Below are 18,317 nucleotides of genomic sequence, written 5' to 3' on the forward strand. Positions count from 1 at the left end.
GATTGGCAAATCTATGCCCCCAGCATAAAGGCAGACTGGGTCTCATTCATAGATATGTGTATATCCAGCATTAGACAGACTAGGTCTCATGCATCAGATTGTCTCGCAGATACCACAACCAAGTTGTAGCTTTTGTTAAACTCTCAGACTGTTCTTCCCACAATGAAGAAAGGCTGTGATACAGATTCATTCATTTACCTTGGTAAGTGCAAGTTCCAGTGCTCCTTGACCTATTACAAGCACAGAATGAACTGAATTTTTACACAGTAGTACTTTGAAAAAAATCTGTACACAGGTCTACACAGCATAAAAATGCCCCTAACTAAAAAAAATGAGTCAACTTAATCCATGGATCTCTTCAATCTCTCCCTCTCTTCTGCCATCTTCCCCAACTCTCTAAAACATGCACTTGTCAAACCCATACTTAAAAAGCCCTCACTGGACCCATCCAATACTAACAACCTACGCCCCATCTCCTTGCTCCCCTTCTTATCCAAACTACTCAAACATCTGGTCTACAACCGACTGAGTGTCCACCTCGCTGATAATAGCCTTCTTGATCCCCTTCAGTCTGGATTTCGTCCTCAACAATCCACAGAAACTGCTCTCCTAAAACTAACAAACGATCTACTAACGGCCAAAACCAATCGACATTATTCTGTACTCCTCCTCCTGGACCTCTCTGCTGCCTTTGATACGGTTGACCACCCCCTCCTCCTCAAAAAACTCCACACCTTTGGTCTCCGTGACTGTACTCTACGATGGTTCTCTTCCTAATTATCCAACCGCACCTTTAGCATTTCTTACAACTCTAATTCCTCCTCTCCTCTTCCTTTCTCTGTTGGAGTCCCCCAAGGTTCTGTTCTTGGACCACTTCTATTTTCAATCTATACCTCCTCCCTGGGTCAACTGATAGCCTCCCACGGCTTCCAATACCACCTCTATGCTGACGACACCCAAATCTATTTCTCTACCCCTCAGCTCACTCACGCATCACTAATTTACTATCATATATATCAGTCTGGATGTCACATCACTTCCTCAAACTCAATCTATCCAAAACCGAACTTATAATTTTTCCTCCCCCATATGCCCCTTCCCCTGATCTCACTGTCAAAATCTATGGCACAACCATAAGCCCATCCCCTCACGCCAAGGTTCTAGGTGTATTCCTGGACTCTGAACTCTCCTTCAAGCAACACATCCAATCACTTTCCAAATCCTGCCGCCTCAACCTCTGCAACATCTCCAAAATACGCCCCTTTCTAACCAATGACACAACAAAGCTCTTAATTCACTCGCTGGTCATCTCCCACCTCAACTACTGCAACTCCCTTCTCATTGGCTTACCTCTACATAGTCTATCACCTCTTCAATCCATCATAAATGCTGCTGCCAGACTCATCCACCTTACCAATCGCTCTGTGTCTGCTACTCCTCTCTGTCAATCCCTCCACTGGCTTCCGCTCAGACAAAGAATTAAATTCAAAATACTAACAACTACATACAAAGCCATCCACAACTCTGCCCCCAGCTACATCACTAGCTTAGTCTCTAAATACCAACCTACTCGTTCTCTTCGTTCCTCTCAAGACCTCCTGCTCTCTAGCTCCCTCATCACCTCCTCCCATACTCGCCTCCAGGACTTTCCAAAAGCCTCTCCAATCCTATCGAATGCCCTACCCCAATCTGTCCGCCTATTTCTTACTTTATTAGCTTTTAGACGATCCCTGAAAACACTTCTCTTCAGAGAAGCCTACCCCACCAACATCTAACTGTATTTTCATTTTCTCCATCAGCTCATCCCCCCACAGTTATTACCTTTTGTTTCAATTTGACCCTCCCTTCTAGATTGTAAGCTCTAATGAGCAAGGCCCTCTGATCCCTCCTGTATTGATTTGTATTGTAAGTGTACTGTCTGCCCTCATATTGTAAAGCACTGCACAAACTGTTGGCGCTATATAAATCCTGAATAATAATAAACTAAAAGTACCTCTGCTACCAAAGTTAATAAAAGCAAATAAAGGATCTTTACATTCGCAAAGCCATCACATGTCAACTTTAAGGGGACCCCGTCATCACCCTAAAAAAACTGCAGACAAATGCACAGAAAAATCAAGTATTTTAAAGGCTAACTTGAAACAATTTTCCTTTTCATAAATAATTATTAATGACTTGAAATTGCTTCTGAACTTGCCAGAAAATTGGACTATTTAGAGCGGACCGCCACCCTGAAGTGGAAGTTCCACTCATCTGATCCCTCCCCCCCTCCGGTGCTACAATTGGCACCTTTCAGGGGGGAGGGGGGGTGCAGATACCTGGTAAAGGTGCAGCTCCTCTTTAAAATTAGTCCATTGCCTGGGCAAAGTCCCCTTCCTCCCTTGCATGTCATAGCCCTGTCCTCTTCTGGGATTGTCTGAATACTGCCTGTGCAGGCCAAACTCCCACGTAAACTGGCAGAAGGGGGAACGAAGAGCAATACTATAGAGCACATATCTCAAACACAAGACTCGCGGGCTGAATCTGGCCTGCCAGGCTTTTTAATGCAGCCCTTGCACCATTTTTGCAATCATAACTCCTGGATTAGTAGGGCACCCCTGAACTCTGCATGTGCTGTACTCCTAAACGCTGCACTCTGTAGCGCACTTCAGATTAGGGTGACCACATGTTCAGGATTGCCCGGGAAAGTCCTGCATCTTGGAGGTCTGTCCCGGGTACCTTCATTCCGGGACAATACAGTGTCCTAGAATGAAATTGACACATTCGATGCAGCCGTTCACGATTCTGTGGCCATGTCTGTCTGTCTCCTCTTCTGACTCCCCCGCCCCACCAACGATTTCATCATATCAGCACAGAGCAAGGGGGCAGGAGGAGATGGAGATCTGCAAAGACAGTGGGATTGGTGGAATCTTTTCATAACAGCTCCTCCCGCCCCCTGCTCTGCTGATAGTCATGGTCGTCTTTGCCCTCAAGGTAGTAGAGGGTGATTGGTTGGATGAGTGGGGCTGGCAGTGGGGTAGTAGTAAGGTGGATGGAGGTGTAGGTCAGGCATCCTGTCAGATGTGCAGTGTACGGCTGATCCCGGTGATCAGTGCTCTGGCACTGCTTGTCTCTCGGGACTGAAATGGGGATAGGGTGCTACCTGTGTCCCAGAGTCCCTCCTGCGCTTCCCAGTCCTCAGGTCCCCCCTCCTCGGTGCTGGCTCATCCCCAGCTGCTCCTTCCCCGATTGCCTCCCTCAGCTCTGATCTAGGTCCCTTCGATTGTTCCAGCCTGTCAATAACCATGGTCCCCTCTGACACTATCCTCTGCTCTCTACTCCTCAATTGAACCCTGTGTGGGAGCCCTCTCTTCTTCCTGTACCTCCCATCTACCCTGCATCCCTCACCCCTCTACAGAACCCTGCCCCAAGCCCATAGTACCCTGCATCCCTCTACAGAACCCTGCCCCTAACCCATAGTACCATGCACCCCTCTACAGAATCCTGCCCCCAACCCATAGTACCCTGCACCCCTCCACAGAACCCTGCCTAAACCCATAGTACCCTGCACCCCTCTACAGAACCCTTCAGCCCTCACTATACACCCACCCTGACCCAAACCCATAGTACCCTGCACCCTTCACTATACACCCTCACTATTGGCTGGCAAGTGACACTGTAGCTGGTGGCAGGCTGCGGGTGGCAAGTGGCACACTGAATCTGGTGCCAGGCTATGGGTGGCAAGTGGCACACTGCATCTGGTGGCAAGAGACAAACTGCATCGGATGGCAAGTGACACGCTGCATCTGGCAGCAGATGGTGGCAAGTGACCAGCTGCATCTGGGGGCAGGTGACAGTGGCATGCTGTATCTGGTGGCAAGTGACAAGCTTAGGGTTCCCACTGATTCTGCATTATAATGAGTTGAACTATTTCATTATATATTACAATGTAGTAATAGAAACAATGTGATTTGATCATCCCGACACCATATCAAGCATGGTGTCGGGATGATTTAAGTGTTAGCATTAGCCATTTGCCCAACAAATCACCCGCTGCCGAATTCCCTGGTAACCCTACATCCACCCCCCCCCCTCCCCTCTTCAACAAAACCAGTCCCCCATGCAAAAAAGGTCGGGGACCGCTGTTCTAAAGTGACATCACTTCCTCCTAGTGTTCTATGATGGAGATAGCCATGCAGGAGGGAAACGAGTGACAGATTCTATCGTTGGCGAGGGTTTTGAAATCAATTTTTTTGGGGGGGGGGGGGGGGGGGGGCACCTGAATGGATGTTTGGAAAATGTGGTCATCTGACTTCAGATATAATCAGCCCTTTGAAGGCAACCATACTGCTGATGCAGCCCACAGTGACACCCCTGCTATAGCTTGTCACTTGAGTGATGGCTGCCTATATCGCATCTAAGATAGCAGAACCCAGCAGCAGCCTCAGGGCTTTTAGATGTCTACTCACGGGAGGCCTTTACAAATAAATTACATGGCCACATAATGTTAAATGTATATATAATCTTACAGGATGATTGCTTTTAAAAATGAATAGTCTGGCAACTGGGTATCTTTAAAGCAAACACATCACCAGAAAACATAGTAAGTATGGCCATGTGTAGATTTTGGGGGGGGGGGCGGCACCATTCCTCTTTAAAGGGGAAGGAACTGTTAGGAGAGCCAACACTACAGCCAATTTTGGAATGTACAAGTTTCCATTTTCTTCTTTTGCTCCGTGAGCTTGACATGAACCAAGCATGCAGGTAGTCAAGTGCTCTGACACATGACACGCACATGCTCTCACCAAGTGGCAAATGAAAGGATGATGGGCTTGGAGCATGGCACCTCTCAAGTAACTTTCACATAACACAGTTGGTTCCAAAAATATATAGGATCGTTTGTTACAATTAAACGTGAGATGTGGCTTATATGCCTCAATAACAGATTTAATTTTCTTTCCAGTAAACTTTTGACATTGAAACAATCAAAGTGATACAGGCAAGATTATCATCACTTGTTTTGAATCAAGGGATCAATTTAAACATCTGATCGAAAAGTCAATTACAGGGAAAAAAAAAAAAAATGCATGTTGCATAAATCAATAAATGTTGCTAAATGTGGCTCAGTTCCCATTTATGGCTAAACCTAAAAGTGATCATAAAGTACAGGGTCACCTTACAAAGCAAGCAAAACGGAAGAGTACAAATGCTGTCCCAAGTGATATATACATCATTGAAACAATTTGTCTATGTTAAAGGCTTTCAAAAGAAAACTTATGACTATATAACTACATGAACACTGCAGGGAAAAAAAATTTAAATGACATTAAGCTAGGCTTTCAATACGTTTTAAAACCTACGACTAAAAAGACAGATAGAAGTTGATTGCCTGCAATATTGTGAGGCAACAACACTTTCCTTTAGAACGCTTCTTGTAAATTACCCCTACTATTTTGGTATAAGTAAAAGAAAGAAAAAATAAAAACACTAGTGTGATAACTAATAAATACGTTTTTCTAAGTAGTTTGCATAGTTTGGCAATCATCTAAATAAAATCAGTAGGCCTTCTGCCACAAAATCTTAAAAAAAAAAATGATCTACATATACTGAATGACTAGGTATTGCTATAGTGGCAGGCTATTTTGTCATATTAGTTACTTCACAACCCAAACTTCTATATCATTGAGAATTATTACTGATGCATAAATCCTTGTGTATAGAAGAAAGGCAGTGCACCAAACAATGGGCATGAAGGAAACTTTTCATTAGTAAGTAGAAAGTATATTATAAGCTAGTGATAATGTTATCCACATGCACTACTTATTGAAAAGAGCATTGCCAGAGGTAGAAGAAAATGATTCCAATACAATCTTTAGCTTTCTCATTGCTATTGTGGTAAGTGTTGCAATGCTACTTTTATCAGTTGCTATGATCAGCTGCTACCACATTAGGCAAGATGGGCCACATTGTATTGCTATCATCTGAAAAATCTATTTATGCTTTATAAGACTACAGGTGCATCTCAGGAACTTTGAATATCATCAAAAAGTTTACTAATTTCAGTAATTTAATTCAAAAAGTGAAACTCATATAGATTCATTACACACACACAGTGATATTTCAAGAATTTCTTTCTTTGAAATTTTAAGGGGTTATGGCTTACAGCTAGTGAAAATCCAAAATTCAGTATTTCAGATAATTTGAATATTGTGAAAAAGTTCAATATTGTAGACTCATGGTGTCACACTCTGATCGGCTAACACAAAAACACCTTTAAAAGGTTTCCTGAGCCTTTAATGGGTCTCTCAGTCTGGTTCAGTAGGTTACACAATCATGGGGAAGACTGCTGACTTGACAGTTGTCGACAAGACAGTCATTGACACCCTCCACAAGTAGGGTAAGTCACAAAAGGTCATTGCTAAAGAAGCTGGCTTTTCACAGAGTGCTGTATCCAAGTATATTAATGTAAAGTTGAGTGGAAGGAAAAATTGTGGTAGAAAAAGTTGCACAAGCAACAGGGATAACTGCAGCCTAGCGCACACAGGATGTATCCAGTACATGGGATACAACAGTCGCATTCCTTGTGTCAAGTCACTCCAGAACCATAGACAATGTCAGACGCGTCTTATCTGGAATGAGGAGAAAAAGGACTGGACTGTTGCTCATTGGTCCAAAGTCCTCTTTTCAGATGAAAGTAAATTTTGTATTTCATTTGGAAATAAAGGTCCCAGAGCTTAGCGGAAGAGTTGAGAGGCACAGAGTCCAAGTTATGAGGTCCACTGTGAAGTTTCCACAGTCGGTGATGATTTGAGTAGCCATGTCATCTGCTGGTGTTGGTCCACTGTGTTTTATTATGTTCAAAGTCAGCGCAGCACTCTACCAGGAAATTATAGAGCCCTTCATGCTTTCCTCTGTTGACCAGCTTTATGGAGATGCTGCTTTCATTTTACATCAGGACTTGGCACCTGCCCACACTGCCAAAAGCACCAATGCATGGTTTAATGGATCATGGCATCACTGTGCTTCATTGGCCAGCAAACTCGTCTGACCTAAACCCCATGGAGAATCTGTGGGGTATAGTCAAGCGGAAGATGAGATACCAGACCCAACAATGCAGATGAGCTGAAAACTGCTATCAAAGCAACCTGGGCTTCTATAACACCTCAGCAGTGCCACAGGCTGATTGCCTCCATGCCACGCTGCTTTGATGCAGTAATTCATGCAAAAGGAGCCCCAATCAAGTACTGAGTGCATACTATACTGTACATACTTTTCAGTAAGCCAACATTTCTGTATTAAAACATCCTTTTTATTGTTCTTACAGTACCTAACAAAAGGGAGTACACCCCTCATAAATATATCTTTTCATGTGACAACACTGAAGAAATTACACTATTACAATGTAAAGTAGTGAGTGTACAGCTTGTATAACAGTGTCAATTTGTTGTCCCCTCAAAAAAGCTCAACACACAGCCATTAATGTCTAAACCGCTGGCAACAAAAGTGAGTACACCCCTAAGTGAAAATGTTCAAATTGAGCCCAATTAGCCATTTCCCCTCTCCGATGTCATGTGACTCAGTGTTACAATGTCTCAGGTGTGAATGGGGAGCAGGTGTGTTAAATTTGGTGGTATCACTCTCACTCTCTCATACTGGTCGCTCGAAGTTCAACATAGCACTTCATGGCAAAGAACTCTCTGATGGTCTGAAAAAAAAAAAATACATTCAGTGGTTTAACAGGACAGGTTCCACTCAGAACAGGCCTCGCCATGGTCAACCAAAGAGGTTGAGTGCATATGCTCAGCGTCATATCCAGAGATTGTCTTTGGGAAATAGACGTATGAGTGCTGCCAGCATTGCTGCAGAGGTTGAAGGGGTGGGGTGGGGGGGGGGGGGGGGGTGGGGTCAGCCTGTCAATGCTCAGGCCATACACCGCACACTGCATCAAATTGGTTTGCATGGCTGTCACCCCAGAAAGAAGCCTCTCCTAAAGATGATGCACAAGAAAGCCTGCAAACAGTTTGCTAAAGACAAAGCAGACTAAGGACATGGATTACTGGAACCATGCCCTGTGGTCTGATGAAACCAAGATACATTTATTTGGTTCAGATGGGGTCAAGTGTGTGTGGCACCAACCAGGTGAGGAGTAAAAAGACAAGTGTGTCTTGCCTACAGTCAAGCATGGTGGTGGGAGTGTCATGGTCTGGGGTTGCACGAGTGCTGCCGGCACTAGGGAGCTACAGTTCATTGAGGGAACCATGAATGCCAACATGTACTGTGACATACTGAAGCAGAGCATGATCCCCCTCCCTTCAGAGACTGGGCTGCAGGGCAATATTCCAACATAAGGACCCCAAACACACCTCCGAAAAGACCACTCCCTTGCTAAAGAAACTAAGGGTAAAAGGTGATGGACTGGCTAAGCAGATCTCCATACCTAAACCCTATTGAGCATCTGTAGGGCATCCTCAAAACGGAAGGTGGAGGAGCGCAAGGTCTCCAACATCCACCAGCTCCGCAATGTCGTCATGGAGTGGAAGGGGAATCCAGTGGCAACCTGTGAAGCTCTGGTGAATGCCATGCCCAAGAGGGTTAAGGCAGTGCTGGAAAATAATGGTGGCAACACAAAATATCGACACTTTCACTTAGGAGTGTACTAACTTTTGTTGTCAGCGGTTTATACAGTTATTTTGAAGGAACAGCAAATTTACACTGTTATACAAGCTGTACACTCACTACTTCACATTGTAGCAAATTGTCATTTCTTCAGTGTTGTCACATGAAAAAATAAATATTCTCAAAAATGGGAGGGGTGTACTCACTTTTGTGAGATACTGTATGTAATATTCAAATTTTCTAGGCGATACTGAATTTTGGGCTTTCACTAGCTGTAAGCCATAATCATCAAAATTAGAAGAAACAAATGCTGGAAAAAGATCACTCTGTGTGTAATGAATCTATATAATATACGGATCTTAATTTTTTTTCAATTAATCACTTTTTTACTTGAATTACTGAAATTAACTTTGATGATATTCTAATTTGTTGAGATGTAAGTGTATATGGAAATAGGATGCTTCCACCAATGGACACATTAGCTAGCAGCAAAGAGCAAACAAGCAAAAACAAAGAAAGAAGAGAGGTCACTGTGCCTGGAAAACAGGGACAGAGGCCAGAGTACCAGGAGGTAGAGTCAGTCTGCTGGAGGCTCAGTGGCTGGAGTGGGGCTTTCTCTGCCCAAGGAACCAGTGTACTGAAACAGCCAAGGCTATGCCTCAGCCTACGCACACCTTCACGTTCAAAGGGCCTGAGTCACAGTGAGGGATGGATAGGAAACAAAACGTTAATACATAAAATGTTTCGAGAAATTTAGAGGGAAAAAAATTACAATATTTAGACATAAAATTGATCATTCAAGAAAAATGATAATGTGTAAATAAAAGAAAAAACAAAAAAAAACAGCTATAACATTTTAAATAAATTCAATTTTCAGGGATATACCATGAGCCATCTTATTTTAATTAATTGTCTAATTCTTTAATGTAACATTTCAATGTTTAATAACAAATGCACGCTTTATGAAATTGTCAGTGCTTACAGGGGTGGCAGCTAGCAACTGAACAGGTTAACACACAAACCCTGGTACAAATAATAAAACAAAATGAGCAATGCGACAAAGTAATGTGACAAAAAAATACAATTAAATGACAAATTCTAAATAAAAGTCCATAAATGTATATTATCACATGCTGAAAAGTTAATAAAATAAATCTGTATAATCTCCACCACTGTTTTCTCTGACGCCACATACACACGACCGGACTTTCCAGCAGAAAAGGTCAGACGGTCTTTTGAACGAACGGACTTGCACACACACACGAAAGGACTAAAGTCCATTCAAAAGTCCATTCATTTTGAACATGATGAAGTATGACTGGACTAGAAAAGGAAGTTCAATAGCCAGTAGCTGCCCTTGTGTCGTATTTGGTCAGTCGGACCAGCATACAGACGAAGGGTATTCCCGATAGGAATTGAGTCCGTTGGAATTTTTTTTAAGAAAAACGATTGGACTATCCCACACACGATCGGACTATCCGACGGAATGATTCCGTCGGACCTATTCTGCCGGAAAGTCCGGTCATATGTACGTGGCATTAGTCATGAAATCTTCCAGTGAAAATCATCACCACAGCTTTGAGTGTAAAAAAAAAAAAAAAAAAAAAAAAAAAACACCACACCAAAAAAAAGTCTCAAACCATTGCAGCGCAACCTGCAGCCCAGGACATTAAAGGCCCGTACACACCATACGAAATTCTGAAGTTAAATTTAGTCCCACGCACGATCTGCCGATTTTCAGATCATTAATATGGTGCTTTCGACAGGCGATTCCGATTTTTCCTACGACAAATGCTGGATGTGCAGACTATAAAATTTTTGCCAGATGTGAACACAATATCCGATTTTTGTTTAATTAGTACGGTGCGCATTTTTGTTTAATTATTAGACTGCGCATGCTCAGAAATGAAAGAATACAAGCATTTTTGTATGACAAGTAACCTCATCAGTTTCGACACAAGACTAGCATGCAACAAAAAACGGAGGAACGAGGCTCAATTCCGGTCATCACCAGCTCCCTGCAATGGCACTATCTCTAAGCAGCAACTCAAAACTTGGCAAGTTGCACAGTACTAGATCAAAAGAGGCTCACCACAAAAGTAGATGAAGTGCCACATAGTGTAGTATTAATTGATAAAGCGCAGGAATAAATACAAAAGAATCGTCCAAAAAAAAGTCAGTACTATGATTTTTACCCTATGCGTTTCACCTAAAAGGACATCATCAGGGATTAAACATTTAGGGCTGAGTCATAGCACTGACATCACGACTGTTCGTTTTTGGATGATCTTTTATTCTGTGTATATGCCTGTGCTTTGTTTTTCACTCATGTGGTGGTCGCTTTATTATGAACTTTTCAACAATGATAATATGCATGTTTTAACTTTTATTCATAATCAATGTGCTGAGAATTTTTTTAGGAAAGTTCTGAGACACACTTCCAGTAAATAAAAAGAAAAATATGCTCCAATAAGCACTTCTTGTGTCAGTGGGAGTTTTACATACACAGCTGTGAATGTGTGCAAACCTGACAAGTCGACTGTCGGGTGGAATCTAGGTTAAACTCGCACCACATGCAGTCCAGGTCATGGCATAGTTCCCACCAGTGCAGTTAGTTTCAGGGCATTCCAGTTCCAAAAAAAAAAAAAAAAATAGAAAATGCTACATTTTTCCTGCACTAGACTGTACTGGAACACGATAAAATGAATGCATTAAAAACAGAACAGAATGCACTAGAACGCATAGAAAAATGCACCAGACCCCATTATAGTAGGAAAAACAGGAAACAAGAAAAAAGCATCTGTAATGCATCCAGAAATGCATCAAAAAAACACATTGGAACATGCCAAAAACGTGTTAAAATTGTGAATGCAGAAATGCATCCGGAACAGATCTGGAGTCCGTTTTTGTGCTGTGAACCAGCACGCAGGAGTTTAGGACTGTCTCCTGTGTGATTAAAAAAGAAAGTAAAAATAAATAAAGTTACACCCAAGCATTTAAACACCCAACACTGATTGCACTAAATGTTACATTTTGTCACGCACGCAGAAATGAGCGCAATAATTCTAGGGTCATTATTCACAGTGAAAACTAAAACTAGGAGCTTTTAAGGCTGTGCCTATAGAAAGTTTAGGGTACCAAAGTTTGTTGCCGTTTAACGAGGGCAAGCAATTTTAGTGATTGACATAAAAAAGCTCTTTTATTTACCTGATCCTCCACTTCCCCACACTTGATTATGGCAGGACCTTAGACTGCTGGCACATAGAGTGGAAGAGGATCCAGTATGTAAATGTATTTATTTATTTTTTTTTTAAAACCTTACAAACCAACCGCAAGAAAAATGTCAAGGTTAAATTGTGCTATTCTCTTACCTAGAAGCATAAGTAATAAACATTAGCAAGGTTGGGAGTCCAGAGTCTACATATCTTTATGTATAAAGTACCTATACCAAAGTAATCTAATTACCCACTGAGGCGTGGGACATACACCACCGTAAATATAAACAAGAAAACCCTACACAAGGAACTGAAGATCAGGGGAACCTCCCTAAAGGTTTTGGTCTCGTATCTGAATGGTTATGGAAGCTTTCTAAACACTCAAGGGAGCCTAGAGTTTGTGAAATCTAGTCAACTTGCCTTCCTTAAGAGCCATGATCTGCTCTAAAGCATATGCGTCCGCTACGTGTCTTTTGACCTCACCTGCATTCGGGGACGTATTTTGTCTACCATTTATAAAGTACAATAAGTCGTGCTGCGAACCAAATATGCTGTTATAGGCCATAAATCTCACAGAAAAGACTCTAGGTCTATACCAAGAATGGCCTGTAGAAAATTATTTTTAGCGATAATCCCAGTTATCATTGCAAAGGCGGTCAAGCCCACAACATATGTTTTAGTGTTCCTACCGGGCAGCACCCTTTTCAGCATAAAACCTGGTACACACTAGCAGGTTGAACGAAAAAACAAAACAAAACAAAAAAAAAACAAAACAAAAAAAACACGTCAGCTACAGTCAGAGAAGTTAGTATAGCAATCTCCCCTGCTGAGCTGTTGTGTTCTGACAGGGGGACACCATTGGCTGAGAGCGCTGATCAGAAGTCGGTTGGCTGCTGTTTTTCCAGCATGCTCTTCCGACAGAAGCCAGCCAAAATGACAGGGTGGCATACAAACAGGCCGTATGTCAGCTGTTTTTTTTTTTTTTTTTTAACCGGCTGATATCTCCCAACATTCGACCAGTGTGTACGGAGCTTAGAGTGGATGTAAACCAGATTCATGAAATTTGAGCTGGGCATAGCTATCTGCAGTGTTTTGTTATCTCTCTTCAAAGCCCTATGTCCCATAGCCTTGTCTTGCTCAGTTTGTCTGTTATCAGCCTGATAACTTTTGAAAAGCTCTCCAAAACAGGAGCCTGAAGTGTGCGTCGGGGGAGGTTGCTATAAATAGATTAGCACAAAGCTAAACTACTCACAGGCACACTCTGCGTGTGTGTGTGTGTGTGTGTGTGTGTGTGGCAAGAATCCACACCTACAGGGGAACCAGGAAGAGAATATTCTAACAGGTCTGCACTTTCTAAACAGTATATAAAGCTGAAGACAGAAGATATACATGTAAAACTTATGTAGGGAGATTGCTTTCATCTCTGTGTATCCTAAAGCTGCTCACTTCACTGTGTATATGTGAGGGTTTACATCTCTTTTAAGTTAAGAGGTAGATTATATTTAGATGAAAGGGGTGTGATACCATCTTAGATCGAGTTTCTGTGCCATTTCCCAATATGTTGTAGAACGTGATGCCGATAGGTTAATTTCAATGGCAGATTCCCATTTTTGATTAGAGATATTGTGTTGTATATTTCTGTGTCCCACTTATTTTGAATGGACTGGATTTAGTAAAGAGTGATTTAGCATGGAGGGAGTTTTAAAAAAGAGAAACTCCCTTACATTTGGGAGTGGGTGAGGATCAGTTTTGCCAAGCTAGTCTGGAGATACTGGGTGATGGTGAAGGTAGGAAGCTATATGTGCGTATGTGAGGAAGTCCTTTTCTGGTAATGCATATAGATTGCAGCTTCTGAAAAAAATGGGGCCATCATCTTGGACTAGTACTGACAGCCTACGTATCTCCCCTTGGCCTCCCAGGTTGTAGTAGATTTGTTCCGCATAAGGAATTGAAGCACCCCAATTGAGTTTTGAATCTTTAAGGATTGTTTGCAGGTATTACCATGGTTTAGAAAATAGAGAAGCCACAACTGTAGTGTGTGTATAGTACAAATCAGGGTTTTGTGAAGGGGCACGTGTTATTAAAAGGTCACGCAAGTTGCCTTTGCCAACCCTTTCCTCTACTAGTGAATGCCAATGAATTGAATCTGGAGTCTGGAACCAGAATAGAATTTGGTCTAGCAAAGTGGCCAAGCATAAGTCAGAGGTCAGGCAGAACCATGGCCCCAGCCTTCCTATGGTTCACAAGTATAGAATGGGTACATCGAGTCCTGCCTTTAGCCCAAATAAATGTCCCGAGTGTACTCTAACTTCTCGAAAAAAGTAAATAACAATTTAATGAGGCGTACCCTAAATATGTAAAGGATTTTGGGGAGGGTCAGCAATTTAAAAGCCAAGGGTTTGCCATCCCACAACAGGTAATGTTTGCTCATTCTGGTAAAATATTGTTGCATGGAGGTTAATAAGGGCAGGTAGCTTTGTTTATACAGATTGGAAGTATGGGGTTGTCTACTGGCTTGTCTGGGTACGTTGCAGGAAATCTAAGCCAAATTTATGCAACACTTGTTAGCGATAGCCCCAATGGACTCTAACAAAGGCCTTCTCTGCATCAAATGTAAGTAGTGGATAAGGCCTCTTAGTGGCCTCAGCTTTGTGCATTAAGAGTCCTATGCCTCTTGGGAATGGCTTTTAATTTAAGCAAGTGACCTCTCAAGACAGCCTTATGCGAGTTCCAGTGTGTGAAGGGGTCATTGATGTAGAAAAGCTATCGCAGAGCTTTCTGAATTTATTTATTAAGTTGTGACATCATTAGTACATTGTTTTTCGCCATCTATTAGCCCTGGTCTCCCTCTGGGACCCACCCCCTATAATGGATACAGGTGTGTGGACAGACCTTGTAATGTTGCCAATGTGTGATTGGTTTACGTTTTGAAGTAAAAATGTATTACCAAATCAAAGAAAGAGTATGTGTGGTGTGCATGTGAGAAAAAAAAAGTTATTTTCGGTTGAATGTTGGCAGCGCCACATATCGAACTGGGAAGAACTAAGAAAATGCATCAAGGTTGCTCGATTAGAACGGTTGTGGGCAGAGTCCGATGTGTCCATTAACTTACAAGAAGCAGCATTAAAGTCCCCACACAGAATGATATGTCCTTCAGGTTGTATTTCATTCTATATCTTTCTGTGGGAAGAAAGTGGTTTGGTGTCAAGGAGATAACATTTATAATCAAATTAATGGTGGCATTAATCAAGCATATCAAAGACAAATAGCGACCTTGAGGAATCGGACATAGATGCATGAAGTTGGAAGGCCATGTGTCCTTAAAGAGGAAGTAAACTCTGCCACTCTGATGCTTCTTTTCATTTAGTCCATTATAAGAAATAATTATCAAACTATAGCCACTGTAACCCAGCCCAAATTGCATATTACTTACTGTTTAAAGAAACTTTAAACTTGTTTTCAGGGGTAAGGCAGCACCATCTTAAATATTGTTTTCTGAGTCCACAGTAGAGTGCATTTCCGCCCTTACATTGAGCACTTCCTGTACTGTTGACCAAGCCTCCTCCTCAATCCGTTTCTATGGCAACCCTGCTTCCCTGTTCATGGCTGACTTGTATTATGTCATAGAATTTACTTGTGCTGATTATCTAGTGTTTGCCTTTGTGAGTCCTATCAGCTTCAGCTGATAAGACTGCAGTAATGCTGTCTCTTGCCCTGCTTTACACTGCATGTGATGTCACATGGTCACATGGGGTGTAGGAGGAAGCTCTGAGTGATTATGAAGTCTCCTGGGATTTCAGTAGTGTGCTGTAGGAAGTCCTGATAACAGATAGATAAGCACATAGAGTGTGCCATAAATCATGGGAGACCTGGGCATGCTAAGGGACATCATTCTAAAGAACAAAAAAGGATTACAACAATACTAAGTAAGGAGACATCTACAAGCAGTGTTCAGGGTTTTTTATGCCGATTTACATAGGACAAAATTGTGGGGGAGGGTTTAAAACCACTTTAAATTGTGTCCTTAAATACTATTTTTTTTTCTTAAAAGGGGGGTTTGCATCAGCATAAATGTCCTCTGTTGGAGCTTTGGAGGAGTACTCACTCTCTTGTATGCATAAGATATCACAATCAGTGGCGGCTCGTGAAGTTTTAGGATGGGGGGGGTTGGGGAGTCAGACCCCACCCTTCCTTTTTGACCCATCCCACTTGGCAAAAATGGGTGTGGCTTAAATTGTGTGGCTCTAAGGGGGTGTGGTTAGTGTCTGAGATGAACGAGGGATGGAGGGAGAGGGAAAGAGAGAGCTGGAGGAACAGCAGGCCCAGATCATACACAATAGAGATGTGTATGCCACAAAGTTTAACAATCAGCAGATACAGATACTGATGCTAGTGCTTCAATCATCCTGGCACCATGGTTGTTATGGCGTCAGGATGATTGAAGCACATTATTTTTATTATTACATTGTAATATAAAATGAAATCATTCAACTCACCATAGTGCAGAATCAGTGGGAGCCCCGAGCATGTCATCTGCCATATCGCCTGCCACCAGATGCCATCAGGTGCCCCCAGCAGAGTCTGTCCTTGCATCAGGTGCCCCCAGGAGAGTCCCTCCTTAAATAAAGTGCCCCCAGCAGAAGAGTCCTCCTTACATCTGTGTCCCCATCAGCGGAGTCCCTCCTTACATCTGTGTCCCCATCAGCAGAGTCCCTCCTTACATCTGTGTCCCCATCAGCAGAGTCCCTCCTTACATCTGTGTCCCCATCAGCAGAGTCCCTCCTTACATCTGTGTCCCCATCAGCAGAGTCCCTCCTTACATCTGTGTCCCCATCAGCAGAGTCCCTCCTTACATCTGTGTCCCCATCAGCAGAGTCCCTCCTTACATCTGTGTCCCCATCAGCAGAGTCCCTCCTTACATCTGTGTCCCCATCAGCAGAGTCCCTCCTTACATCTTTGTCCCCATCAGCAGAGTCCCTCCTTACATCTGTGTCCCCATCAGCAGAGTCCCTCCTTACATCTGTGTCCCCATCAGCAGAGTCCCTCCTTACATCTGTGTCCCCATCAGCAGAGTCCCTCCTTACATCTGTGTCCCCATCAGCAGAGTCCCTCCTTACATCTGTGTCCCCATCAGCAGAGTCACTCCTTACATCTGTGTTCCCATAAGCAGCAGATTCCTCCTCACGTGTCCCCATCAGCAGCAGATTCCTCCTCACGTGTCCCCATCAGCAAAGTCCTACTCACATGTCCCCTCCTTCATGCTGCGTCTGTCTGTCCCCTTCAGCGGCAGCTAGTTCCCAGGTTTCTCCATCTGTTCAGTGGAGAGGGGAGGGGGCCACTGATCACAATTGAGCTTAAGTGCCTCCTTCCATATCATATGGCATTTGGCTGGGCTGTTACGGCCTTTGACATTTAAAGACGACAGTTTAAGCTGCATCTTGTGGCCCTGCTGGAACTTTAATCCAGCAGTGGTAGTCCTGGCGGATGTGTGCACTGGAAGGCATTAGATCAAAGTTCAACGACACAGAGATGGGCTCCAACAAAGCATGACCCGAGAGGCTGCGAACTGGATGCAGTAGAGATGGCGATGAAAGTCAGAAAATGTACTCTTAAAAAACAGTTGATATGAAAGTTGTGATGCTTTGCTAAATTGACTCCAATATGTCACAGCCTTATGTAGGAAACATACAAAAGGTTGAAACAAAAAAAAAAAACAAACACATAGAAGATGTTTGTCTCAGCTAAAACGTGTAAAAACAACAATCCTTTATAGGAATCTGAGCAGAACAACCACCGCTAAATATGGGGGTGCAAGAGGGGCATGGCCAGTGGAAAACATGTAAGCAGCGAGGTACCCAAGCTTCTCCGGAACCGAGAGATCCTGACAGTCATCAAAACATTATCATGCCTCACCTTCTACATCACAGGATCAGGTACACCTCCAGAGTTGTCCTGAGCTCAAAACAATGGTCAAAATCAGCCTCTGCAATCCAAAGATGGCGTCGGCTCCTCTTCAGAGTAAGAAGCCGCCCAGGGACAGGCCGAAAATCACTGCCATCCGGTGAGTCCCATGTTCGGGCTCTTAAACACAAGCCAAATGTTGCTAAAAAGACTGCTTAGTACTATAAAACAACATTTTGCTGACTCCCCATCTAGCCCACGCTTGTCAGCCCCGGCTGTGTCCCCAGAGGTAGTGGAGTCAGATCCATGGGAAGATGCAGGCAAATAAGGAATGAGGACACTGAGCATGGAGGCCACTCACAACCGGATGTGGCCACTGAGGGAGCTGGGGAGGAAGACAATGAGGGTGAGGAATTCACTTTAAAACATATAATTGAAGCCATTCATAATCGTCAGATCACGCTGACAACTCAGATTGAATCAGTCCGGCTGGACCTTTCCATTGTTAAGCATGATGTGCAAAAAATCAGCTCCAGGATTGCTAATGCACAACAATGCATTAGTGATATTGAACGGTCACAACAGCAAGATTTCAAGGAACATTTT

The 18,317-nt window shown here is 43.0% G+C and overlaps 1 protein-coding gene across 6 annotated transcripts in view; it reads right to left on the reverse strand.

Annotated features, from left to right (window-relative positions):
• Nucleotides 1–18,317, reverse strand: part of GIT2 (GIT ArfGAP 2) — a 174,787-nt gene that overhangs the window by 24,402 nt on the left and 132,068 nt on the right. For 3 of the 6 annotated variants that reach the window (XM_077461335.1, XM_077461334.1, XM_077461336.1), the window contains one exon: nucleotides 9,161–9,286. The exons of the other annotated variants lie outside the window; for them this stretch is intronic. In XM_077461335.1, coding sequence (XP_077317461.1) covers nucleotides 9,161–9,286 — 126 coding nt within the window. The remainder of the gene's footprint in view (nucleotides 1–9,160; nucleotides 9,287–18,317) is intronic. 6 annotated transcript variants of the gene reach the window in all.

Source organism: Lithobates pipiens, unplaced genomic scaffold (genome assembly GCF_037356315.1).
Source record: "Lithobates pipiens isolate NorthernLeopardFrog02 unplaced genomic scaffold, aLitPip1_a1.2 Scaffold_3, whole genome shotgun sequence".
Classification (NCBI taxonomy): Eukaryota; Metazoa; Chordata; class Amphibia; order Anura; family Ranidae; genus Lithobates; species Lithobates pipiens.